General features: G+C 47.2%; 3 protein-coding genes across 3 annotated transcripts; 1 reads left to right on the top strand and 2 right to left on the bottom strand.

Moving 5' to 3' along the window:
• Positions 1–355: 355 nt before the first annotated feature.
• LOC104476485 (uncharacterized) lies at positions 356–1612 on the bottom strand. The gene has a single exon (XM_010116294.2). The coding sequence runs from the start codon at positions 1610–1612 to the stop codon at positions 356–358; it is 1257 nt and encodes a 418-aa protein (XP_010114596.2).
• A 10772-nt stretch (positions 1613–12384) lies between these two features.
• Positions 12385–16085, top strand: LOC104476484 (uncharacterized). The gene is made up of 2 exons (XM_010116293.2): positions 12385–12438; positions 14228–16085. Exon 2 carries the CDS (start codon positions 14249–14251, stop codon positions 15164–15166), a length of 918 nt encoding a protein of 305 aa, XP_010114595.2. The 5' UTR covers positions 12385–12438; positions 14228–14248; the 3' UTR covers positions 15167–16085.
• A 6181-nt stretch (positions 16086–22266) lies between these two features.
• Positions 22267–22845, bottom strand: LOC104476479 (uncharacterized). The gene has a single exon (XM_010116289.2). The coding sequence runs from the start codon at positions 22843–22845 to the stop codon at positions 22267–22269; it is 579 nt and encodes a 192-aa protein (XP_010114591.2).
• Between the last annotated feature and the right edge of the window lie 4205 nt (positions 22846–27050).

Genomic DNA, 27050 nt, shown 5'->3' on the forward strand with positions numbered 1-27050 from the left:
CAGGATCTGGACCCCTTAGATCCTTAGACATTTCTTTTTTTTTTTTTTTTTTTTAATTTTTCTGGTTTTTTGAAATCACTGTTTGTTTCAATTAGGTGAGAATTTAATAGCATCCCACTAAACTCTGCCTGGTAGCAGATTAAGGTACAAGCCACAGGCGCCTGGAGTGCCGCCATAGAAATAGTATCACACCCTGGCCCAAAATAGAGCTGAGCTGCAGGGAAAACTACTGGAAAAGAGAGTTAAAGCAGGCTTAAGCAATAGGAACTAGTCAGCAGGTGGTACAAGGAGATAAACAACCTCAAAGCTGTGCCTTACTCATTTTCTGTGGCCCGTCCTTTCCCCTGCTCTTTTTTTACCAGGGCCACTTGGGTGCAGAGCAGTACTTTTTAGCGTGACTTGAAATTTTTACTCCACCCGACTGAAATTGCTGTGGGACACACATGGTGGCACACTGCTGTGGGACACACTGCTGCTGTGGGACACCCTTGGTCACACACTGCTGTGAGACACACTTGGTGGCACACTGCTGTGGGACACCCTTGGTCACACACTGCTGTGGGACACCCTTGGTCACGCACTGCTGCTGTGGGACACCCTTGGTCACACACTGCTGCTGTGGGGCACAAGTTGTCTTGCACGGCTGTGGGACACAAATGGTAGCACCCTTGGTGGCACACTGCTGTGGGACACCCTTGGTCACGCACTGCTGCTGTGGGACACCCTTGGTCATGCACTGCTGTGGGACACCCTGCTGCTGTGGGACACCCTTGCTCACACACTGCTGTGGGACACCCTTGGTCACACACTGCTGCTGTGGGGCACAAGTTGTCTTACACGGCTGTGGGACACAAATGGTAGCACCCTTGGTGGCACACTGCTGCGGGACACACTTGGTCACACACCTGGTCGCACACTGCTGCGGGACGTACGCGGTGGCACACTGCCGTGGGGCACAAGAGGTCACAAACTGATGCGAGACACACTGGCTCGCACGCTGCTGCGGGACACACGTGGTCACACACCTGGGCGCACACTGTTGCTGCGGAGCGTAGGTGGTCACACACCGCTGCGGGACGCACTTGGTCGCGCACTGCTGCTGCGGGATGCCCTTGGTCAGGTACGGCGGCTGCGGCACGCACGTGGTCACACATCTGGGCGCACACTGCTGCTGCGGGATGCCCTTGGTGGCACACTGCTGCTGGGGGGCATAGGTGGTCACGTGTTTGGTCACGCACTGCTGCGGCACACACTTGGTCACGCAAGGCTGCGGCACGCCCTTGGTGGCACACTGCTGCTGTGGCACGCAGGTAGTCACACACTGCGCTACACACGGCTGCTGTTGGATGTGCTGGGTCACACACTGCTGCTGCGGCACACGCTTGGTTGCATACTGTTGCTGCGGCACGCACTGGGTCACATACTGCTGCTGGGAGAAGCTGGAGGACATGATCCGCTGCTGGGGGACGCCGGGGGTCACATACTGCGGGGTGCAGAGTGTTGAGTGCCAGGTAGGCACTGGCACGTGTCTGGCAGCGTACAGCGGCGGGCACTTCATGGGGACGCGGTGCTGGTAGACTGGAGGGAGGCACTGCTGTATGTAGCATGACATCTCGGTGAGGCTTCGGCAGGACTGGAATGACACGTGAGAAAGCAAAGCCTTCGGACGGGCACCCGGCCGAGGTTCTCGCTGCCCTTGCCACGGGACCGGCTCATGTCACAGGGTGCCAGAGACATGTCCCACCTACGCTATGGTCTCAAAACCACGCCAACAGCAGCCAAGGACCCGGCCCATCATTTTTAACTCTGAACCACAGCGCTAAGTCAAACAGTGGAGAAATGAGGACACACATGGCACTGGGTATCTCCCCAGACCCCAACTCCCTTCCCATCCCCTGGACCTCCAGAGGGGAGAACTGATCCTGGAGGTCAGCAGAGGAATGGCTGATCTCAGAGCTGCCTTTCAACCATTAAGTCCGGTTTTCCCCTCCTGATTTTGGTTGGCATCTGCCTCTGACCTCTTGCTGATGCATCAAGAAAAAAGCCCAGCCCTGAGACAATCTCTGAAGCTCTGGCCACATCTGCCAGAGCAGGAGAGGCAAAGCGCAGCTGAGGCACCGCTGCTCAGTGATCCCACCACACCACAGGCAGGTAGAGGCTCACAGCTCGGTCCCAGCACCACAAAGTTCATCCTCATTAGGAAACCAAAGCCAATTAAAGGGTAGCCATACCACAACTGAAGACAAACCTGCTTACAGCTCTTCCAGCATTACGTTCCCAGATCCACCAAAGCTGCTCTGGCTGCTGCCAGGCACCCCCAGAAGCAAACAACAATGGCAGCACCCCAATTACTCCTAACAACCCCTCCTCACGGTTTCAGGAGTGTCTCTTGGACACTGCAAGAGCGTGTGCTCCCACTCCCACCCAGCAATTCAAACTGACCAGTTTTAAAAACTTTTCCCACAGGGCATTTTTAAAATGTGGGGGGAAAAAAAAAAAACAGAAACGAATCTGCATTTCAGCAGCTGCAGAGGCTCAGCATCAACCAGACTCACCCAGCTCCCCGGTGCAAACAGCTTCGTGATGTGACCAGTGAGCCAGAACAGGAGGAAGGCTTTTATATAGCTACTAAACGTGCCTGGAAGGTGTGAGGTACCCACGACATATCCTATTAGCGCCTGTGCAAAAGCTGTCCTGCGCGCAACCCTCGCAGTGACGAGCGCCGGTGTACTCATCCCTGAGGATGAGTGGTTGGATGTCAGCTCCCCGTAGTAAGATTAATTACCTTTCGTGTAATCCTCCCTGGCATGGTAAGACTGAATGGTATTTGGAGAGGCAACAGCAGTGGCATCCCCTGCCTCAGGGTTTTGGCAAGGCAGAAGTGCACCCCATAACGTACTGGGGTCTCACAGTCCCTGGGAATGTCCTGGTGGTCCCCAGAAATATCTTGGTGGTCCCCAGAAGTGGGGCCATCCCATCACTTGGCCTCTTTCCACAGGTGGCATTGGCTTCACGTCGTGAGAGCTGCACTGGCTGCTCCACGTCCTTCTCCACCTTTGATCCCTGGTTAGAGCTGGTAGCACTTCTCATCTGCCCTGTGGCGCCCAGCGGCCGGGGTGGGTTGTGTCTGTAAGCTGGAGGGCACCGAGTTCTCCAAGGAAAAATAGGAGCTCCTAGTAAAGCTCAAATCACCCCCTCGGGTGGGTGTAGTTCATCATCCATCGAGAACTTCATTTTTTGCTCACCTAGCTCTGGCAAGCACCTGGCTGTTGGTGGCCTGATGCTCCCGTGATCCCCACACAGTCACCTGTTATCAGAGCAATGGGAATACAGCGTCCAGTGACTCTCAGATGAGCGGAAAAGATGAGCTACAGTCACCTTTGATTGCAGCCCTTGCACAACAAGCTCAGATGTCAAAGCGGTGACCAGCAGTATGACAGGTCACAAAAAGCACCGGGAGCAGATAAACTTCCTCCGGTTCTGTGGGTGACTTTCTCAGTGAGTCAACTCCTTATCGCACACTGCTCCCAGATTAAAGCAGCTCGTTAGAAAACCGGGAGATTAATTTTTTTTGAAGCCATTAAAGAGCAAATCAATGCTTTCCTGTCTATGTTGTCACATGAAATATCCCCCAAAAGGGACAATTTCCTCCTGTTGACTGCAAGGAGACCTGAGGGGGACGGGTGCGGAGGAGCGCTCGGCCCCACTGACATCTAGCACTGGCTGAGATTAAAACCACCCCAAGGGGATGGATTCCCGAGTAGGTTTATTTAAAAACGTGGTTTCTTGTGACTGGGAGAAATGTCTTTCCCCAGGTGATTTTTGAGGTGAAGAAGAAGGTCCATAAATAATTTTGTAATGAAACTGAATAAAATTTAGGAACTCTTGGACAACTATGCCCTGCACCAGGCAAGAAACACAGAGAGTGAAACGTTCCCTTTCCCATAGGCTTCTCCAGCAAGAACGAACCCTGACCCTTGCTGGTCAGCACTGAGTGTGTTCATCCTTGTCTGAACCACAAGAAACGTGGCTTTGTTGTGGCATCTCTCCTGCAGAACTGGGTTCTTTGATGCAAAACCATAACTCATCATTGTTTTTGGCTCCGAAGGTTGTGGGTGTGATCCTCCCTGTTAACCAAAGCGAGCAGTTCAGATTTATACTGTTTTCACTCTAGTTTGGATGCAGGCACTGCCTCAACCTTCAAACAAACCCTGATTTCGTTCTGCATTTGACTGATAGCCCAGCCTAACTTATTGAAAGCCCAGGTGAACTTTAATTATTTCATCACAACAATAACTTGTCATCATGTTAATACCCAGAAATGTCTGTCAGCCTATGTATCTAAACTCTCAGCACACTGCAAAACTACAGAATCAAAGAAAGAAAGAAAGAAAATCCCCTGAAACCCCGTTAGGCTCCATTTTAACTTTGGAGACTTTCACTATGTAAAAATCTAATTGAGTGTTTCACTTTCACATGACAATGCCTGTCAAAAATGTGTGCTTCTGTTGTCATCATCCATGCATGTCCTGGGAGTATCCACCTTCTCCCCACAAGCCAGCCCTGCCCTGCGTTGGCTGTCAGCTAAGAAAATCTCCTGGGCTTTTTTAATACGCCTGACTCAAGCTGGAAAACAGCACGAGATGAAGGCGGGAAAAGAAGTTAAAACAGGGCTACGGCCCTGAGAGATGCAACGAGGGAAGCTGAAAAACATCCTGGAGGAGATGCCAGGTGAGACATTAGGGAATCCACCACCTTCCCTTTAATAAGTCAGGAACGCAAAGGAGCCACCGTCACAGTGCAGCAATTTTGGAGCATGAGCCAATGTACCAGGAATGCAAAGCTCCCTGCAGGCTCCGAATATAGAAATCAGGTAGAAGAACAAGCCAGTCAAAAAAAAAAGAAGATAGCAGAAACAAGGTAAATTGGCTAGGTGTGATTTGGGATATTGGGTTGAAACATCAAGTGATGTGAAATTAGCCTTGCTCCATTAACTGTAACAAAAAAAAATGCCAGTCCACTAGGCAAAGAGCTGAAAAGCAGGACAGGGACAGCGAGGAGTGGTTACACACTAAAATCAGCGCATATCGAGGGACACTACATGGGTTAGGTTATAACAGCAAAGCCAAGGAAGAGACTCTTCCCTTGAATAAATGGATCTGCCCTGGAGCTGTACCTGCATGGGGCTGGGATGGCCATTTCCTCCAGTCTCTCCAAGACACAGCCGTTTCCTCCAGCCTCACCAAGGCATGGATGTTTCCTCCAGCCTCGCCAAGGTATGGGCATTTCCTGAAGCCGCACAAAGGCATGGATGAGGCTTCCAGCCTCACCAAAGCATGGCAGTGTCCTCCAAACTCACAAGGCATGGACATTTCCTCCAGCCTTACCAAGACATTGACATTTCCTCCAGCCTCGTGAAGGCATGGCCATGTCCTCTAGACTCACCAAGGCACGGCCATGTCCTCCAGCCTCACCAAGGCACGGCCATGTCCTCTAGCCTCACCAAGGCATGGCCACATCCTCCAGCCTCACCAAGGCATGGCCATGTCCTCCAGCCTCACCAAGGCATGGCCGTGTCCTCCAGCCTCGTGAAGGCATGAACATTTCCTCCAGCCTCACCAAGGCATGGCCATGTCCTCCAGCCTCACCAAGGCATGAACGTTTCCTCCAGCCTCACCAAGGCATGGCCATGTCCTCCAGCCTCACCAAGGCATGAACGTTTCCTCCAGCCTCACCAAGGCATGGCCATGTCCTCCAGCCTCACCAAGGCATGAACGTTTCCTCCAGCCTCACCAAGGCATGGCCATGTCCTCCAGCCTCACCAAGGCATGGCCATTTCCTCCAAGCTGTACGAACCACTAGAGCGCAGCATTCGCACACGCAACCACCTCCTGCAACTGCCTGGCAGAACCAGATCCTGGCAGCTGGGAAACTGCCTTCAGATGCTCTCTCTCTCCAGGAAAACAGTTTAAACTGTCAGCCTGTGAACTAGACCCAGCCCAACGCCTTTGTGTCGTAGGACCCTAATGTCCGTGTGCCCATTATTGTACCAAGACACTGGCATGAATTTAAGTCTGAGTCACCGATGCTCCCTGCAGCCCAATCACAGCCTCCTGTTCCCAACACCATAAAAGTGAGAGTGCGTTATTCCAGCTTTTCCATTAAAAACACCCACTGGTAGGGTAGCTGGGCAGCAGGTCATGTTCTTCACAGGAGAGTGGGTCTGTTCGGTGGACGGCTGCAGGGCAGTAGGTGCTTGCAGGGAGGGGAGGGCGGAGAATAAAGGAAACAGGAGAGAATGAGCAGAGATTGCACTTTTGTTGTATGAGACTGGTAATTAGAAGGCAGCGTACAGGCTGTAGATAATAAAATCTAACATATTATTACCCAGCAAGCAGTAAATTTGCAGTCTCATTGTTTTGATGGTTTAATAGCACTGAAGGCAAAATACTAACCTCATCATGCATTGGAATGAAACGCTCCTCACTCGGACTCCTTGCTTCACTTTAAAAGTGTTTTATTACTTAATGAACTCTTGCTGTTATTGCAATTAGTAGCCCCACACACCTCTTTGTTCTGGTTGCTGCCAGGCTCGATGGAGGTCAGTCTCTGTAGAAAATCTGACTACGTAATAGCCGTGGTGACTTTTAAAATACCTAAGCCGAGCTGTGGAGTTTCAACACAACTTTCCCTCTCCCCAGCACCCATACCCATCAGCTCTGTCCGTACTGGGAGGCCGTTGACTCGACTCCTGGTTCGGCTGTTGTTCCAGGTGCGGCAGAGAAAAGGGACCTTGCGGTGCCCCGGCTGGCGGTGGGCATTTCTCGGCTTCTGATTTTGATGTAAAAAGCTCCATCTAAGGCTCCTCCTCAGGTTTCCTTTCTTTTTAGCTGTTGCTGTGTCCGACTCTGGCTCCAGCACAGCTTTGCTTACTGCAGGCGACAGAGGGGCTGTTGACTTTCACTGCTGCTGGTTTAGCTGGGAGGACATCCTTCTTGCAAGCCAGGGACTGAGAAAAACATTATAGGAAACAAGAAAACGCAATGTTTTTGAGGATATATTAAAAAAATTACACTTTTTTTTTCTTTTTTGTAAAACAACAAACCAAGAGAGGACCAAAAAGCAGCAGCAGAAACAGCACTTTTCTGTTAGAAACACTGGTAGCTTCACCTTCATCCATGTACAGGTGTTGGAATGAAGAAAACTGACAGCTCAGGATTGTTATGATTTTAATGACGAACCCAGAGCAAAGGAAAGGAGAAGATTCAAGATAAGTCACTCTCTCTTGAGCATGGAGACCAATAATTGCCCCTCCCAAGCTATCTTCTTGCTGTGTATCCATCCGCTCAACATCCCTCTCATTACTCAGACCTTGTCAGATGATCCCTCTTCCAGCACTCAACCGTGTTAGTGCTGGTTTGCAGTCCACACACCTCTGAGGACACCAAGGTTGGGTCAGAGCCTGCTTTGTCAGACACCGCATTTGTGCAAGGCTGTGAGGCTCTTCAAAATCTTCCCTGCTGCTCTGGGATTCATCCCTTCCTTTTCCTCCCCGGGAATTTGGTTCTATCAGCCAGATCATGTTGTTAAATCAGATAGTCAGGACATGCTAAGCTTTTAAAATTTCCTCTCTCTGTAGCGATTCAGCTAATAGAGCAGTTTTAGGATTACAATGCGAGGCATGTTGATATAATCTCCAAGTCCTCTGAGCCTGGTTCTCTTCCTACAATCACCTTGTGCAACGGTGTGCTGCCATCAAAGTCTCGAGAATGGCATGGGTGTAACCAAGATGATCTCCATTCATCTGTGTCGGCGCACAGATGCAGAAACTGTTGGGGAAGAAACAGTTTGATTCCTAGAGTCTGCAGTTCCTGAAATTTAGTCTGTTAATTCCATTTGCAAATGGAAGAGTCTGAAATCGCCACCACCAAACTCTAGTCCTACAGAGTCCTACTTACTAGCTATATTATGGCAAGTCTCATGAAGAGTATTTAATAGATTCATGAGAATCCAACTGACTCAACCCACCAGTGAATCGATGCAAAGAGTGCAACAGAGTTGGGGGTCAGCAATGTCCTTGTACACCCCAGGAGCCCCACGTCCCAGAGAGGAGGGCCTGTGCTGCATGTGGGGTACATTTTTTCACAGCTCCAGAACTGCCAAATTTGCTGAAAGAGATTTTTTTTTTTCCTGACCTTTAGGAGAGAAAACTCCCCATTCCTAGCCATTTTCTATTTTAGCAGCAGAAGGCCACTCTGTTGGCCACACCTAGAGCATGAAAGCTTGATCTTATTTGATATTTTCCAACTGCTTTGCTCTAAAGCCCCATGGCTTCGGTCTTGCCAGAAACAACAAGAATAACGCAGGCAGCAAATTCACACAGAAACTCAAAATGTGGGGCCTGAACCTCAGGAACATTCAAGGTCTTTTCCAACTTCTTTAGAAGCATAAAGCAACCTTGATCCCAATGCAAGAACCTCCCAATTGCACCGGGCACCAGCCGTGCAGCTGACACTCCAGCAAGATGACATTTCGTCCCCTTCCGAGAGCGCGAGAAAGCCTGAGACGTGGCACTGTACCCCAGCTCAAGGCTCTCCAGGTGCAGCAGCGTTGCAAAGCTGAGCACGAAGCCAGGGTGACCCCCAGGCTGCTCTACTTCACCACTGAGCGTCCCGGTACACGGGCCAGAAAAGGCTGGTGGTAGGCTGACCTCCAACAAGTTCATTCCGGAGCGAGAGTGCATGGATGAAGCAACTGAGAATCAGGCTCTTTGATGTCATGGCTGACTGAGGAGTGTTCCTGTTGTGCCCAATGGATTTTGAATGAGGCACTCTGCTATGCTCCAGAAGCACAGTAATTCTGCAGAAGCAGCTAGGAACTCATTCAGACAGAGAATTAGAAGATTTTCAAGAAGCAGCGCAGGGAGACTCTGGAATAGGGTGACAAATCAGAAAACTGGAATCAAAATATGTAGTAAGCTTTAAGATGGAGGTCGGTGAATTTATGGAAGAGGTTTTACAGCTATGAATGTGAAGTCACAGGCTTAACTCAGTGATTCAGCCATGAGTGTCTCTGGAGAATTGTTAAAGTGATCATTGATACAGGTCTAATAAGAAACCTTTTTGTTCCTGGGAAGCTCAGGTGCTGTATTGTGGCAAGAATGAAGAGCAATCACTTGTGGAATAACAGGTAGGGAAAAAAAATATATTGAAGCATGGATACTTCACATCCAGTACTTGGCTATGACAGCATTTGGCCATCCCTGTGGGTGACCAGTCTCTTGTTTTCTGTAACACAACCTGACACTCAGTCTCCAGCGCTAGGAGAGAAGACAGAGCCTGTAGGTGCTCTGGTGACCGGACTCACAGGCAGACAGACCGATACCAGGAAATTCACTAACAGGTCATTACATCTTTTGTCTCGTGAGAGGAGTTAATCAAGATATCCACCCTAAAATGATGACAGGAGCAATAATAAAGAACAAGATGGGGTGTTAACGAAATAGTGTCTAATTAAGCCATCAGGGCGAGCCATGTCTTGGGAGATCCAGTTCAGCAACTTCTGAATCACACCAAGACATGAAATCCAGGAGTGCAACAGTTTCCTCAGACCATTGGCTCTGTGCACAAAGGTTCAAAATACTGGACGGAGGAAAACCAAAGGGTGCAGACGTGAGGTGAGGATCGCAGTGAGCATTTCACATCCTGAGCTGAGGTCCTCTGCAGTGGTCTCCACTTCTAAAAAAGCTGATCCCTTTTTTCAGAGCGAAGCAATACAGCTTCAGAATCCTTAGAGATCTGGAGACACTCATCTCAACGATAAATCAAATCAAGTTGACAGCTACAGACCTCCAGAGCTGCTAGCACAACTGCTGCCTGCTCCTAGGGCATCTTAGACTTTTAGGGACTTAATTACCTGATCAGCATTTGCAAGGCCACTAATGGGGTGAAAACAGCACAGCATCTACCCAAAAGGTGTGGAAGCTGGAGTAGCATTTTCTCTCTAGGAAGAAGGATGGGCTTGGGCCAGTATTTTTCTCACTTGTGGTGTTATGTTCACTGGAATCAGTGGTACAACTCCAGTATGGACTGGGAGCTGAGCCGGGCTCCATCAGGTGAGAGGTGAGGAGCTGCTTAGCTCCACAGTCACTGTAAAGCCACCTTACTTAATGCACGTTTCTCCTGTAGTTTCCCAAATGTTTCGGTAAGGCAAGTTTCACTGCAGACAGCGTTTCCCTCTAAAAATAGTCTTTGTGCAATTCACATGGAAGGGAAAGCAATTACACCTCTACTATGGGAGAAACATTCACTCCCTTTCCACGGGCTGAATTCAGAGCCTCCTCGATAATAATTACCATCATTTTTTCTGCTGAGGTTGCTGACATGGAGGTGAAGTGACCTCCTCCAGCCTCTCCAGACCTGGATCCAGACCAGTGTTTAAGGTAAGGACGGCCCCACCTTCTGATCTCCAGACAGGGTTCAGGTCGTCACCCTTGCAGCTATGGAAAGTGATTTTCTTTAATCACTCGATGTTGCAAGTTGAGGCTGGAAATTTAGCACCAAAATATTCCAGAAACTTCACTGCTTGCTTAAACAAAAGCCATGTCTCAACACAAAGCTGTGGCTGCCTCAGCACTGCTCCACAAGTGCTACGTGCCCGGCTTCTCCCGAGTGCTCTAATTGAGGGACACAACGAAGGTTACTGCAGCTCTGACCTGAAGGTGCGTGTTCACTTGTGAATATTGCACAAACATTCAAATGCAGTCTTTGATCTGACGAAATGCACCGTCTCCTTTCGAACCCAGCTGCTCTCTCCTGTCCAGGCCAGCAAGTGCAACGATTATAAACCGCTTTTTTTATCAGTCTGAGCTTATTCCCCCTATCTTCCTGCTTTGAAGGGCTCTATTCCAGGAGCATATCTCAGCAGAAGGGCTATTTTGATAACCGCGAAAGATGGTGCTACCTAGAAAGCGGACGGGCAGGTTCTTCCCTGCTGGAAAGTGCCCTAGTTCCTGCCCTCAGCAGAGCTACGACTGCAATTTGTACCAGCAGAGCAGCAGGCGAGGCCTGAGTCAGGGTTTGGTCTTGGGCTGGGATGCTCTCCTTGCTAGCAAGGGCTGGTGATGAAAATCAAGCAGCATCCAGAGCTAGCCAGGCAGAGCCCCACCTGCCATGAGGCAAGAAAGGAAGGCGCACAGATGAAGTCATGCTGTAGGAGAAGACGATGTGGTCTCAAATTCAGGTGTTCTGTCCTTCCATTGCCAAATGATTATTAACAGAGGAAGTTACACCACAGCTAGAAAGAGCTTCTCACACTTGCAGCCCAGGAATCCCAGCTAGTGACAGGTACCAGCTCAGCCTGTTGCAACGATTGCATCTGTAGTGTGTGCTCTGATAAAATGGTGGGGACGGGACAAAGATAGTCCCAAGACAACCAAATGTGATGAAATTCACCTGTGTGGGACGCATCCTCTCCGCTGCTGAAAATAATCCTACCGTCAGAAGTGAGGGCTGTTTGACTTGTACCCCGATAGCTCCCTGAGATTTTGAGGATAATAATCAGCAAGCTATTTGCACTCAATAAACTTTTTTACATGGAATCATGCTTATATGCATTATATCTTCTTGTATGAAACTGTGTAAGCTACAACCTCCCTTTATTTCACACGTAGATCGAAACACCTTTTCAAATGCCATTCCGACACCTAAATGAGATCAGCATCTCAATTCCATTTGGATGTGATAAATCTGGTAAACCATTTTAAAAAATCCTTTCACTTTTCACATGGTACATGTGGATAAACTCCCTTCCTTCCTCTGTCACATTTGGATGGGTGGGAACTGCTTATTCTATACTATGGAAAATAACATGCACTTAAAATTGTCTGTTCCGAGGTGAAAGAATGAAATCTATGAATATCTTCATGGGGGAAAAAATAAACCCATTCATAACAAACTTATAGAATCACAACAAAGTCACTTGAGAGAATTCATTGATGAAAAGCAGGTGAGAGAAGTGCGGATTAGCCCCGCTGTCTAAAACCGCAAATCCATCCTGAGAAGCGTTAGCTGACAGGCAACGACTGATGCATGGGTTGAAGTAGAACCACGCTGGTTGACACCACACCAAGACCCCTGATCTCGGTGGGTCTGCAATGAATGTCTTAACCTGAGGGGATGACCTTTATTCACATCGAAAGTTTTTTGTTAAATCCCATTAGTCAGAAAGGGATTAAAACACATTCTGTACCAAAAGCCTCTCTTCACAATGCCTACGTGTAAAACAAGTCTGTGGAGGAAATGCAGTTGTGAAAGAATGAGCTCATTACCTAGGAGGACTCATTCCCAGAAGGCAGGGCTTTGAAACCCTATAAAAGTTCTCAAATCTCCGTGCCTCACCATCCACTCAACTTCGAGCTTCTCCCTGTTGACAGGTTGGGTAAGTTGGAGAATGTTGATACTTTTTTGTGATATCTATGGTTTTACTGCTTAGCTTAACGTAGGCAGACTCTTTAAAGAAGCGTTTTATTTTATACCTTTGAATATGCAAAAGATTCCTGCAAAGAAGAGAAATTGTGGTCATTGGAATGACTCTGCAAGGCAAATTCAGATCTTGTTTAAATCTGAGGATGGTTAAGTGCTGAATTAGATCCTTTCTGAAGAAGAGATTAGATAAAATTATGTTGGTTTCAGTATGACTGATCCTGCCTTCAGGGAAGAAGAAGGTCTAAAGGGCCTTCTACAGCTCTTTCCAAATCTATTTTCTGTTATTCTGCTATTTAGGACAAGAATATTTTTTAAACTTCCATTTAATTGAAGAATTGTTTTGCAAGAGACAGATTTGGGAGGACGAGGGGCTGTACAGAGCAGAAGGGTGAAAGTATTCCTAGTGCCCTGTATTCATGCTAACCATGTCAAGAGCAATAGATTAATTTGGCTTAAAATCTTATCAGGTCCTTATAAAGAAAATAGCAAGAGACAAGTTATATTGATCTGGAGGATCGAGGAGGATACAGAAGAGAGGAATGGATTTGCTTTGAAGATGTGCTGAGAGGAGAAGGCGAATGGGGAAGGGAGAATGAACTTGCAGACTCTCACATGATCTGTGTTGGTGCTAGTCTTGCCTTGAGGAGACTTAAAAACCCCCCTTCCAACCAACACTTCTGTGATTCTAACCTGCTATTAGTGCCCTTGGATTGTCTGTAGAAGAACAGCAACACAGGCTTTACCAAGGACACAGTACCGGTCCAGCTGAGCCTGGTGCCTGCCTTCAGCAGCCCACAAAACAGAAGCGGTTTCATAAATTGTTAGGAAAACCCATTTGGCCGGCTGGGAGAACCCATGACTGGCCCTGGGAGAATAAATCCTTCTTGATTATTCTGATTCATGCAAGCGACATGTATTATTAGTGGCCATGATAATCCAGAAACATAGGGACGCATTACCGCTGCTAATTCTTTCCATGACAGTTGGAAGAACTGTGCCACAGGTAACCTCAATCCTTTACATCACTAATGAAGTCAGAGTGAAACCAGAGCAAGAGGAGGAGTTGGCCTATGGTTACTGTAGAGACTTTTAGTGCTACAGAAAGGTATCATCTTACTGGTGAGGTCCACTTTGAGGTCTTAGCACCTCAGGTTTCTAATTCCAGGTAAAATCTGGAAATCATTTTAAAAGGGGCAAAATCAAATGAAGTATTTCAGTTTTTTCAATGTAAAATATCCTGTTGGGGCCAGATTTCTATTTTTCTACTTTTTCTTACACTAAAAGTTTTTTAATTATTTTTTATTATTATTTTCATTTTCTGAAACCGCTATCGAACCAGCAGATCTGTTATCTGCCAGCTCTTCTCATCAGTTCCCCAGGACAGAAACGCAAGGGAGCTAACAGGTTGGGAAGAGCTAAGCAACAGGAGGAAGAGCTCTGAAGTGTAAATCAGCTCCAAGTTCAAAGGAGAGGCTCTACCTCAGTTAGACCTGAAAGGGCTGTCCCACATTGCGGAACAGAAAGGAGGAACAAGATAAGACAGGGTCAGAGCAGCAGCTGAAAGGCAGGATGAAAAAGAAAGAGCAAATCACATTTTTTTTCTGAGTCGACCTGCCTTGGAAAACCAAGGGCAAACTCAGAGAAAGTTACTCTTGCAGCTGATCCGTGTTTCTTATAATCATTTCACCCTTATCTCAATGCATTTCATTTAGCAGACACAATAACTCTGACATTTCTTTCAGGCAATCTTGTTTCCTGCAAAGATGTCTTTGAATCAAACGCAAATCAAGCAGGAAATCACCCTCCCGCCTGGCCTGAGCAAAACGGTTTCAAAGGAAAGCCAAGAGCCCGTGCCGACCACTGAGCCTGACCCATGTCCGCAGCAGCAAACTGAAGTCCAAGTCCCAGCACCTTGCCCAGAACTGGTCCCAGTAGTGGTGGCACCAGAAAAAACAGCGCAGTTGCCAACGCCTGTGGTGGAACCGGGCAAGGGAGAAACACCGGTGGTCGTAACACCCCAGTGTCCACCCCAGGAGCAGCAGCAGCAGCAGCAATGTAAGCTACCGCCAGCTTTCCCACTGGTATCATGCCCTGAAGAGAAATCAGCATGCAAAGAGATGCCTGTGCCAGCCCCCGTTTCCTCCTCTGAGCCAACTCCTTGTGTGCTGGAGCAGCAGGAGTGCAAGGAGACCCCTGTGCCAGTTCCCGTTGCCTCTTCGGAGGCTGCAGTGTGTCCCCAGGAGAAGCAGGAGTGCAAGGAGATCCCCGTGCCCACCCCGTGCCCTCCAGAGCAGCAGCAGTGCCAGGAGACCCCTGTGCCAATCCCTGCTCCCTGCCCTGAACCCACACCATGTGCCCAAGAAAAGCAGCAGTGCGAAGAGACCCCTGTGCCAATCCCTGAACCCGCACAGTGTCCTCAGGAGAAGCAGGAGTGCAAGGAGATCCCCGTGCCCATCCCTGTTCCAAGCCCTGAACCTGCACAGTGTCCCCAGGAGCAGCAGGAGTGCAAGGAGATCCCCGTGCCCACCCCGTGCCCTCCGGAGCAGCAGCACCAGGAGACCCCTGTGCCGGTCCCCGCTCCCTGCCCCGAGCAAGAGAAGTGCTCCCATCCAGAGAAGTGTCCTCCCATCGAGCAGCAGCAGGTGAAGCAGCCCAACCAGTGGCCACCCGTGCAGAAGTAATTCACAGCTGACAAGGGAAGACTCGAAGAGAGAGAAGAAGATTGCAAACCCAGCCCTCCTCTCCCTGTCTCTCACAACCAGAAGTCATTTTCCAACACCCTTTTACTCACTGCAGAATTTCTGTTCTGAAGCACAGCTTCCAACTCCTCCCCAACTAATGCTAGCCTTGTCCTATACTAACAGCCACACGCCGACACGTCAGGGCTGTCGATAGATAACCAGGCTTCAAGCGCTATCCTAGGCATGTGCGTCCAGCTTTCCAGCAGCCTGAATTTCTGCCCTCTCCCAGTCATCCCGCTGGCTTTGAAAGGCCCAGAGAGAGACCAAAGAGCATGACGGCACGCACCAGGCAGGCTTCGTTAAGCTAAATATTCAAACTTAACCCGCAGGCAGTTAGGGTCCTACAGCTCGTCGTCCAGACCCGTGCGCTCCCTCACGATTTTCATGCCTTCCTCCCCAGCTCCCGGAACGCGAATGCCAGCTCCCACCTTGCACGTAGGGTTTTTTTTGCAGATTAATAATAGGATTTGAGGTTTGTGCAGAACCTGCTGCTCAGGGGTTCTGGTCAATGGCAACAAGACTTTCCAAATTATGAATCCATAGCGCTGAATATTTTATACAATTAAAAAAAAACAAAACCAAAAAACATTGAGCTAGAGGAAATAGAAATATTTTTACAAAAGAGCCATCACCTCTTATTATCTGCTCAGCCGATTTGGTAGCAATCAGCGCTTTTCTCAGAGAGCTCACCTTCCATTTTCCAAGATGTGTAAAAGAGCAGCTTAAGCTGAGATTATTTATGGAAAATATATAGATAATTCCAGCCGATCCAGACATGTTTTGAAATAGATTAACCTCAGGCGTGGCTTCCATCTGCTAGGATAAAGGAGGAAACCTACACAGTGCTGTCTCAATTACACCCTGGACACGTTTCACCGCGCAGTGCTGTTGCGTATGTATTTGGTCCTTATCTCTAATTATTTTAGGCTGGTATTGTATCCAGGATTTCTTTCACTGTGAAAATCAACAATAAAAATGACTTTGAATACCAAGTTGTGGAGATTTTTAATGGTTTCTGCTTATAAAGATTAAAAAAAAAAAAAAAAGAGAGCTTCAGCTTGCAACAGGCAGTCATTTTTTGGGCTTAAAGCCGGGTGAATCAGGACTTAGGAACTTGGGTGCTCGCAGGGGACCCTGGCCTTGCTGCTCCTCCCCAGATGCCCAGCTCAGAGACCCTGCAAGAGTCCCCACACCGCGCCAGACCACGGGCTGGCTGATAGTGCTGCGGCACTCATTGCCCTGCAACGCCTTGCGGCACAACACCCCGTCCCAGGACACAGCGCACGGCGTGGGCTCACACCGAGCCGTCCCCGCGGTCCCACTGCCCCTTTTAAACACGCAGCCGCTTCATGACCCTCAGCAGATGTAAGGCATGGGCACGTCTACGAGGCGGCGTGCAAGCACAGGCAAACGAGATTTTCCCACACTCCAGACAAGCCAGGCATGATGTAATCTCACTAGTTTGGCCCCGTACCTGTTAGATGGGTGCTAGATACGTCCAACCGTACCTCCAGATCTCAGAACCGCGGAGACACACAGCTGCTGGTTTGCAGAGCAAGCTCACGCCTCTCCGCCCCACACCAATATCACATCACTCACCAGCTTCTGTATTTACAGTCATTTTCCTCCTCTACTCTGCCATACAGCTGACTGGAAATCAATTAGATGTGCCAATTTGTCCTGCCCAGAAACCAAAACATTCTGAAACCTCTTTCCGATGATTTTAAAACAGAAACTATTCGTTCCGAGCAAGCAAATCCTTCCTTTCAGTGTTAGAAACTTCCAAAGACCATTTTCCTCTCACCAGCTATAGCATAGTTGAGACTAAAACCACAGTTAATTGTTTTGTTAGACACACAAGAATATACTTCAGAATACCAGATCTCGCATAAAACTGAGTTTCTGCAGTTCAGGATGAAAACAACTTGCAAGATCACCCTAAGGTGGAATGCGCATTGATCCTGAGCTGGTTTTGACACCCAGGTAGCAGCTCTGCCCCAAAGGACCTGGAATTTAAATGATCTTCCTAGAAATCAAGATCATTTTGTGTCCTGTTTGCTCTTGGCATTTCATATTTCTTGTCTACTTGGCGACCCTATTAACAGCTGTAGGTTTCTGGACATATTTGGAAGAAATATAAGGACAAATAATTCCTTGGGAAAGCCGGAAGGCAAGTGTGCATGAGTTGTTATGTGCATGTGCTTTACATACAAGGGGGTTTTAAAGGTAATTCTTTGGCTAATAAGCAAAACCAAAGAAAATGAATGACACTAGGAAAGTAAAAATATCAGGAAGCAAGTCATGAGATCACTTATAATTTTATTGTAGCATGTCTCCAGTTAAAGATCTGAAGATGGCCTCATGATTTTTTTTTTTAATAGTAGAGGATGAATAAATCCAAGTTAATGAATTGCACTGCTTTGTAAGCTAATTTCTGCTTGCGAATTCCTAGCTGTTCTGACAGAGCCAGCAAACAATCAGCGTTTGCATCTTCCATGGCACTTGGTGGCCATTGCTGTTAGCGCTACTTCTGCTTTGGGCATTGCTGCTGCTGCTGCGGGATGCTCTTCACGGGACACTTGGCTTGTCCTTTCGGGGGCTGGCACTGCTCCACACACTTTGGAGGACACTTTTCCTGGCATTTTGAAGGAATTTGCTGCTGCTGTTTCTGCTGGTGGGAAGACATCTTTGCTAAGCCTGGAAGAAAACCAAGGTGCCATTTCAGTTATTTTAAGCCCTACACACGCTTCTCCTTTCTGGGTATCACAGTTTCAGTCAATTCTTTGGCTTTGACATCAAAGCAACAGTGAAGAGTTAATCCTACCAGCAAAACCACACACAGAACCACCCTGGAAATCCCTGAGGATGCTGCTGTTCAGGCCAAACTTGTGTCAGTGACTCCAGTTTGTGGCAGCTGCCCCACATTGCTCTTCTGGGCTCCCGTCACTGATCTCTGCAGAGATCAGCCACTCTCCCGGGAGCCCAGCACGTAGCTCCATATGAGCATTAAGGAACAGAAGAGGCAAACACCATCCTAACAAAGTTGTGATCCAAATAGGTAAATGGCTCCAGAAGTGGAGGGAAGAGAGTGAGAGGAGTTTTCCTTCTTTCCCTCTGCTCCCTATTTTCTGAATTTTTCAGCTTTGACAAGCTAAGAAGCAATACAAGTTTTAACAAAAGTATGCTTGGTTCAAGGAGACCCTCAGAGAAATATTTAAAACTACTTAAAGAGAAGCAGAAAGCCAGTAAGGTTCCAGTATTGCAAATGTTTTTGAAAGATGAAAAATCATTTGTTAACAATCCCTTCTGTCAACAGCCACATCTCTGCTTAGTTCTTCTAGAGTCTCAGAGCAGGAGCCATGTCTCTGGCCATTAAACACAGGTGACCTCTCCTCCTGCTCAGTGAGGATGTGATTCTATACAAAGAAGTGAAACTCAGAGCCCTGGAGATCAGGAGACTGCAGAGATCTGCTCATCACTGCTGAGCAGATGCCAAACAAGCTGCTGGTGGATGCCATCCTTTGGTAGCTGACACTCAGTACCCAATGGTTATCCACAAGGATTCTTATCAGTTGGGGGAAAAAATATGATAAGAGTTGGTAAGGGTTTGCTGGTTCAAAGAGTCAGCAAGCCACAGTCTGGAGCCTGAGAAAAAATCTCAAAATAACATAATATGGTTTTCACCCATGTGGAGGTGAAATTGCCAAGGAGATGAGCTGCAACTGTTAGCAGAAAAATAAGAAAAAAAAAAACAACCAAATCACCCTGTCTCCCAAGAACAGACCACCAGAAACCCCCACCCATAGAGCTAAATGCACACAGAGGGACTCACCTGGATGTCTCCTGCTGTTGGAGGACAAGAAGAAGTCACTCAGGTGAGTGTGGCTCCCGAATGGGAGGCTTTTATACGCTTTCATGGGAGCTGATGACAACAGATTAACTTGATGACCAGAATCTTTCACAACCAGAACCTGCTCCTCTGACACCTCCATACACCTGGACTTCAGTCAAGGTCTGGGAGATACCTCCTCTGTCAGGTGCGGGGGATTTGTTGTTTTTAATGCAAGGCACACCCAATCTGGTAATAACTGGCTAATTTATTAATAATCCATCCTGTCCCGACCCTGGGCAAAGATCCCACAACTGAACTCAGATTTGAGAGATGGCTCAGATCTGCTCTGGAGTGAGCAAAACATGTTTGCGTAAAGTTTAGGTGTTCCCTGAGAGTTTTGTCTGTGATTACCAGGACAGATCTCCAGCTGGTATAAATCTGAGGGGGATGTCTCTGTGTTGGGAAGGGCAGCAGGTCCCTGTTTTGGGGTTTTGCTTCTGTCCTTCTCTATTTTCCTTCCCCAAAAGGGGAATGAAACATTTTACATTGCCAAGAAATTAGAAAGATTCCCCTTTATTTTTTCTTGCACTTTCACGGAGATTTTCACTGAAGCAACTAAAAGTTCTTTTTTACAAACACGGGGTTTGACTTGCTGAAGTTGTGGCAGAATTTCTTTTTTCTGGTGACAGACCCACGTTTCAGAAAAATGTCAACCCTTTGAAATTTTTCCAAGGAAGGAACAGAGAAAATGTTTCAACTGAAACATCTTTAGCTCTAAAGGAAAAGGTCATTCAAGCATCCCTTGAGTTTTCCTCGGTGCTATGCCCTGTGGGGTCATATTCAGCCCTACGAATTACAGCCCAGTCTCCATTACAGATGTGTGACACATGGAGAGATGGTGGACGCGGCTTCCACTGGGTGCAGGAGAGCAGAAGGCGCTAATGGAAACAACGTCATCCTGTATCTCAACATCCCTCACTCACGCCTGACTAACCAGGGGTCTTAACGACGCCAAGGCTGACAGGGACCAGATGTCACTCGTTTGTTGTAAAATATAGAGAAGAATCTCAGCAATGCTCTGAACTAACCACAGGTGCATAGGAGAGCAGTGTGTCAGGGCTTTTGCAACACGTTTTCCTACAGGCACGGGAAGCGTGATGAGCACAAACCAACAAGTCTCCTCTGCCACTTCCTCTGGGGTTTTGAGAGATGCGTGCTCCCATCTGTGATTACAGCACCTGGTACAATGCTTGCAGCAAAGATGGGGAGAAGAAAAAATTTTAAATTACAAACACAGCTGATAGAGCTGGATGAAGAGGCTTGGAAGTCAGTCACAGGTGACTAATCTGTGGGATGGATCTCATTAGTATCTGCATATGACTTCCCGACTAAGAGTATTTCCATGCCTGGAAGAGGGCACTGATGCCACGCGTGTGGCAGCGGCAGGCAGTTTTTAGAGTTCATGGCTGAATCCCCAAAGATTTGCGTTCAGCAGTAGGAACTGGAGGTGCGCGTTCCGAGTCTCCTCCTCCATTTTCGTGCTGTGGAATGTCTGGCCCACCTACCCCAGCTTTGTCTATCTGAACTGAAAGGTGTGTTCAGGTGTAGACTTTGATTACCTTACTGCGACGTGTTTTGCCTATCATTATTCCTGTTTGATGGTGTCACCTTTTGGTGTTGACAGAAATAACACAAAAAGGAATCTACTGTCAGGCTCTCTACACCTGCACACAATGTTTCATTAAAAGCTGATTTGGTAACAGTGTTTACACACACCTAAATATAACTCTTTTCTTTTCTAGATCAGATATTCTCCACCCTTGCCATAATGATATGGTAGGTGGATAGCAATTCTCTACATCCCAGACATGGAAATGGTGTGGCCGTCACGGAGACAGAGGTAAGCAGGTCACATGCACAGTGTGGAGGACAAAGGGAGTATTATCTCTGAAACACAGTGTTTAAATGGGTACAACGTCCCTCCAGACAATGGGCCTCCTTCAGCTTCAAAATTATGACTCCTAATGAAAAAGACGCATTTATATGTGAATTAAAATATTCTTGTACCTGCCAGACGTTAATTAACCCAAAATGCCAATCACTCTATCAGGCAGGGATGTGACTTCTCCTCGTTGGCGGTGAGGAATGGACAGATAACAAGAGTGAGACCTGCCCAAAGCCACACAGGGTATCTGCAGCAAACCCGGGGACAAAACTGCAGTCTTGCAGGGCTCGGACCTGTTCCTGAACCACAAAAAGATTCATCTCCTGAAGCCAAATCCCCTACTTTCTATATTTAGTCAGTGAGGATCATGGGAAGAAATCTTCAAAAATACCATTTTCCTCTCCATCAGAATGTTGTTAAAAAATAATTAAAATCCCAGCAAGAAAGTTTAAATTCCTTCTTTCTTGGCCTTGGGGCTTTCTTCCACTTAAATTTACCTTTCAACAATTTCTAATATTTGCCTCCAAAATCCAGAGATATAAAGATCAAAATTCTATCATTAATAAAGGTGAAAATTAAATTTCTGTCATTATTTTTAAGTAGGATAAAACTTTTTTTTTCTTTTGTATCTGTCAGAAAAGCGTTGACCAGATGATGTTTTGCTTACAGTATTAGAAGACATTGCTCCACCTTACATTGCTTTCTCTGTTTACAGCACTGCGTTGCAGGCATAAATCCTCCACAACCAGAGCAGCTTTTTAAAATGAAAACTAAAGGAAGAGGTTCCTGGGTCCAACACATGGAAACAGGGAGACAAAAGAAAGACAGAAGACACATGGTGCCATCGATGGTCAATTTTTATTGCTGCACATAGACATGAAAAGACCAGAGGACATACATTAAAAGATAAGATGAGAATTAAATAATAGAAGGGGAGACATCTTCCAATATCAACTGCTTAGAGCACAGCCGTTGCTAAATAACTTCCCAAGATGCTCAGCAGAGTAACACTGGCCAACTGCAGTTACCAAGAAAAGGCGCTGAGACAGCAGTAGCAAAAGTACCATAGGAAGCAAGGATACAGGCTGGAAACATTCAGAGAAGTGTTTTCCAAGACAAAGAGAGCATGGGGTAACCAGGTGAGGAGAGGTCTCGGTACGTTCCAGACGGGTCTGTGACTTGTTTTTCATTCCGCGGATGCTCATGAGCCTATGGCCATTGCAACGCACCGGGGCTGCATGCAAGGCTCACGCGTTACGGCGATCAGCACGGGCGAGAGCAGACGGTGCCGCAGGACTCCAGGCGCACCGTCTCACATGAATCAACGCACTTGGTGGCACATACCTCCACGCATGAGGGTGGGCAGGGCTCCACGCACTTGGTGGAGCACTGGGTGATGCAGGGCTCCACACACGGGACGGAGCACTGGGTTGGGCACTGAGTGTCACATGGCTTTATGCAGATGTCGACGCACTTAGGGGGGCAGACCTCGACGCACTGGGTGCTGCAGGGCTCCACACACTGGGTGGCACAAGGCTCCACACACTGGGTAGGGCAGGACGTGGTGCACTGGGTGGCACAAGGCTCCACGCACTGGGTGACACAAGGCTCCACGCATTGGGTGGCACAAGGCTCCACGCATTGAGTGGTGCAGGACGTGGTGCATTGGGTGGCACACGGCGTAGGGCAGACCTCCACGCACTGCGTGGGGCACGGCTTCACACAGACGCTGCTGCAGGGCTCCACGCACACCGTCTTGCAGGGCTCCACGCACTTGGTGCACTTCTGCACACAAATGGGAGGGGGCAGGCAGGGCTGCTTGCACTGCTCGTAGTAAGACATTCTTCGGAGGCGCTGGCAAAGCTAAAGAGAAAGAGAAGAGAGATACAAGATCAGGACACTCATCCTTTCTTCCCGAGCGACAATTCACAACCTGAGCTCTTGAAACATACATAGCAGTCAGCTGTTGGACTGAGAAAAGGTCTGCTAGGAAAAAAATTGTGTCTGTGAATGATTTCTGGATTCAGACATATGCAGCTAATGCTGCCAGATTATTCCTTCCTTCCTTGGGAACCTGCAAGCATCACTGTTAGGAAGACTAGAGCCATAAACCCTGGATTTTATAGCATTGCCCACAGCTAAACTTTGTAGAAGCCGTAACATGAAAATAATTCATTTCTTTCTTTTCTTAATTAAACCAGCAGATGTTCCAGGGCCCGTCTTTTGTTCATCACTTCTTCAGTTTCTCACACACCACAGAGCCCATCCTCCTTTGTATAGACATTGAGCTGCTAACACCCAAGGATAAAGCCCAAAGACCACAAATCCAGACATTATCCCAAGTTCTCCAGCTGTATATCATGGTCCGTCGTTGGAGTTGTATCAAAATTAATGGGCTCATCCTTTCATAAGAGGAGGGTTGGCCCAGAGGCTGCAGCTCTTATTTCCAATTCATATCCTCGTCTTGACTTCTCTCAGATATCTCCTGCAGCTTTGCCCTCAGGTATTCCACAGCTTCCTTCTTCCAGATGATGTTTCTTCCCACCCATTTCTTTTGAAGTCCCAAGACTTACTCTGCAGCATCCATTAATTTATTTAATTTCCAGACTTAATGAGGTATGAAAAAAATTAATGAAGATAGAAGATGAAGGAGAATGAGAGACAGTCAGCTTCCGAGGAGGTGACAGGCCATTTGCAAGCTACTTAAGGAAGAGCAAACTCTAAGTAGGAGTCGAACGTCCTCTCCCTCACTCCAGAACAAATCCTGGAGCAGAAACACCAGAAGCAAAGCTCTCCTCTGATGAGTAACACATTCTCTTGATCAGAACAACCAAGTAACCCAGCTATCACATTATTGCCTGATAAATCCAAGAAAGACTTACCAGTTCACCAATGCAGGTGAGTGAGGGAGAAGTCAAATGAACTGGTGTCAGCATCAAAATGCAAACCTTTTTATATGGCTTGCATGGCGTCACCTCCGGAAACAAGGGAGCCCAGGGGTACAGACACCTGACCACTAACTACCTGACCAGGCTCCACCTATACATGCTTTACATATTTGTTCACTTCCTAATTTTTGATGGAAACCCTCTTCCAGGAAAAACATGTGATCCTGAGCAAATTCTGCTTCCACCGGTACCTAGACAATGTAGTTCCCAATGGGAATGATGCAGTAATTAAAAAAACATCAGGTCAGGTACTGGATTAATTGCTTTTCAAAAAAGATTTAATGTGCTTGGATATTTTCATCTCCTTATTTCCATAAATATCTGAATGATACCTTAGGTTTTTCACTAGGCAGTAAGAACGGATAGCGGTTTTTAGGGAAGATGGACAATTGATAAATATCACTTCCTAATTCTCACGGTAAGAAACAGCTAATTCTACAGCGGGCTGTCAGCGCTTCCACAAACTATTGAGGTGTCTGTTTCTCTAATATCTTTTAAACCATTAAATACACCCAACCCATTCCTGTCCACCCTCTATTAATGACATTCGTGCTTGGCAATGCCAATGGGGACACAACTCCAGTTTCCTTGAGGACCTCTTCAAGCTATTCAGGGCAAAGTAAAGGGGCACTCATTTTAAAGGCCTTTTTCAGTGCCAGAGCAGTGTAAAGGGCTTCAGTTTAAGTGGAATTTAGGCCCAGGACTCCATATTAGCATACTGAAGCCTTTTGCTGGTCGTGGTATCTCACTCAGCTCTGCAGCACAGAAAATCTTCATTTCTCTGAGATATTCCAATCACAGAGATGGAATGTGGTCATCAGACTACATTTAGGTGACAAAATTCTCCCATGAGATCACTTACACAAGTGTTAGATGAAGTGGGGGAAAAAAACCCCAACCTGTTCAGCATGAGTAGTGCATCCTGTTTATACTGGAAACCAGGAATCCCACCGGTTTCCAGGCATTGGCACTGGTTCCTTTCTACTCTTTACACAAGGAAACTGGAATTCCTCTGCTAAGCCCATGTGAGCTGATGGATTTGCACTGCTCTTGATATCTTCCCAGCAGCACCTCATGGTTCCTTCAGTCTGTCCACTCCTCTTGCTTTGCTGGAGAGACTCGGTGCGGTTTCTCCCCCAGAGACTCATACTGCTGCACTGGGGGCTTCTGTAGATGACAGGAAGGAAGAAATAAATATGGATTTGTGCAGCACTGTTTGCTTGTGTTAGACATCTGCTTCAGGGTGAGGAGAAACACCCACGACTTCATCAAGTAGAACCTAAAGACTGTAAAACGAACAGAGAGCAACCAGCTCAGATTTATGTGTCTAATATTTTGACAGATTAATCTCTCCCCATCTTCTCCTCCTAGAGCCAACTCTGCTTGGTGATGCTGAGCAACCAGTTGTCCTCCAGTACTTTTAGGTCCCTTCACAGCAGCAGCCTCCAACACTTAGCTCACTGAGAAGTTTCTCATACTCCGGTTCGTGCAGTTCTTCATGCTTTCCTAGGGCTCCCAGGCTCACCTCTAAAACCAACACTGAGGACTGGTCCTACGTCTCCCTTTCCATAGTGGGTTATTGTAAACCCTATTGTTATGTTTGATTAGCAAGACGTTGTAATGACTTCTAGGAGAAACAGACATTTTAGGAGATATAAATTGATCTACGTTTATAATATGTGGGAACATCCGAGGGCTGGATTGCTCTTCTTAATTGACACTTTTTTTGTGGGTCTCTATTATATTTGTAAGCAATTTGGTCATTTGGCTCGTCACATTAACTTCAGTGAGTCAGGACCCCACAGCAATGTCCTTTCACGGCCACCCTCCCTTGGCTAAGAAGCTGAAAAGAAGTGATTTTTCCAAATCTGACACTTCTAGGATCTATTTAATTAAACAGCACATATTAAGGTCTCTTGCAGAAGGCTGGTGTGATGGGTAGTGCTTTGATGAAAAGAGCACAACAGAGTGCTAAGCTGAACCAGAAGAGATTCCTGGAGCCCAGAGGAGACTTCTCTACCCAGAGGTTTGTCTGGTGATGCAGAAGTGGAGCGTGTTCTAGTGCTCAGGAGTCTTTCTGAAAAATTCAGTGAAAAATAACACGGTCAGCACTCTGGCTCCCAATAATCCAAGAGAGACTTTGTATTTCACTACCAAGAGCTACCAAAGATGGAGACACATCAAGATTGGACACACTTTCCTACAGCTACAAAAAAATTTGCCTGCAGACATGAAACATCGCATGGTCACGGAGACATGATTGTTAGCATAAACACAAAACTTCAGGATGTGCGCGTGTCATGATTTGTGATGGAAACATCTCAAACTGAAATTTTTCCCTGGGCAACCATTTGGATATGCACCATTTTGGGCTGTTCAACGGGATTTCTTCTTCCCAGCTCACTCTCCTGCACTTTGTTGCAGTTAAATCTTAAGATCTGGGGCTTCATCACAGCCAACCTTCCCCCCTCGTCATTCCCTGCCACAACAACCCAGGGAAGGTACGAGGGTGCGATCCAGCACTGACGGCAGGTTCCAGGAGGGGCTGGTTTCCAGGCTGCCAGTCCATTGCTCTGGCTTTGGAAATCGTTGCATAGCTGAGATGTCAGGAGTCTGAGTGTAGAATGCAATAAGCCTCACATGAAAACAAGTGGCATGTCTAGTCCATGCCCTAGGGACTATTTGATCAAGTAATTAGATCATCACTTCTGGGGCTGAGAGGAACCCAAATACGGCACTATCCGCCTCTTTTCCTGTTTACTCAGGAAGGTGAGTGCTCCGTGAAGAATGATAAGTGAGCATCCGAATGCAATTAAATCTGAAAAAGAAGAGCTAGTGCCAGTTACGAAAAATAACCTCATCTGTTTTATCTTTTGCCCTCTGATTATTGCACATATTTGCATTGATTTCCCAATATTTTAGAACAGGAATCTAGCTTTCCTTAGTTTTTTTTTACTTTACTGAATAAAACTTCATCTTGATCTCTGAGGAATATTTTTTAGAGCTCAGAGCACATTGCCCGACAGAGCAAGAGCTGTGGGGCTACTCCATTTGCTTATGCTGAACAGTAATTTTCTCCCCGAAGTTTCATAATCTCAG

This window comes from Chlamydotis macqueenii, chromosome 28, assembly GCF_036417535.1.
Source record: "Chlamydotis macqueenii isolate bChlMac1 chromosome 28, bChlMac1.mat, whole genome shotgun sequence".
In the NCBI taxonomy this organism is placed as follows: Eukaryota; Metazoa; Chordata; class Aves; order Otidiformes; family Otididae; genus Chlamydotis; species Chlamydotis macqueenii.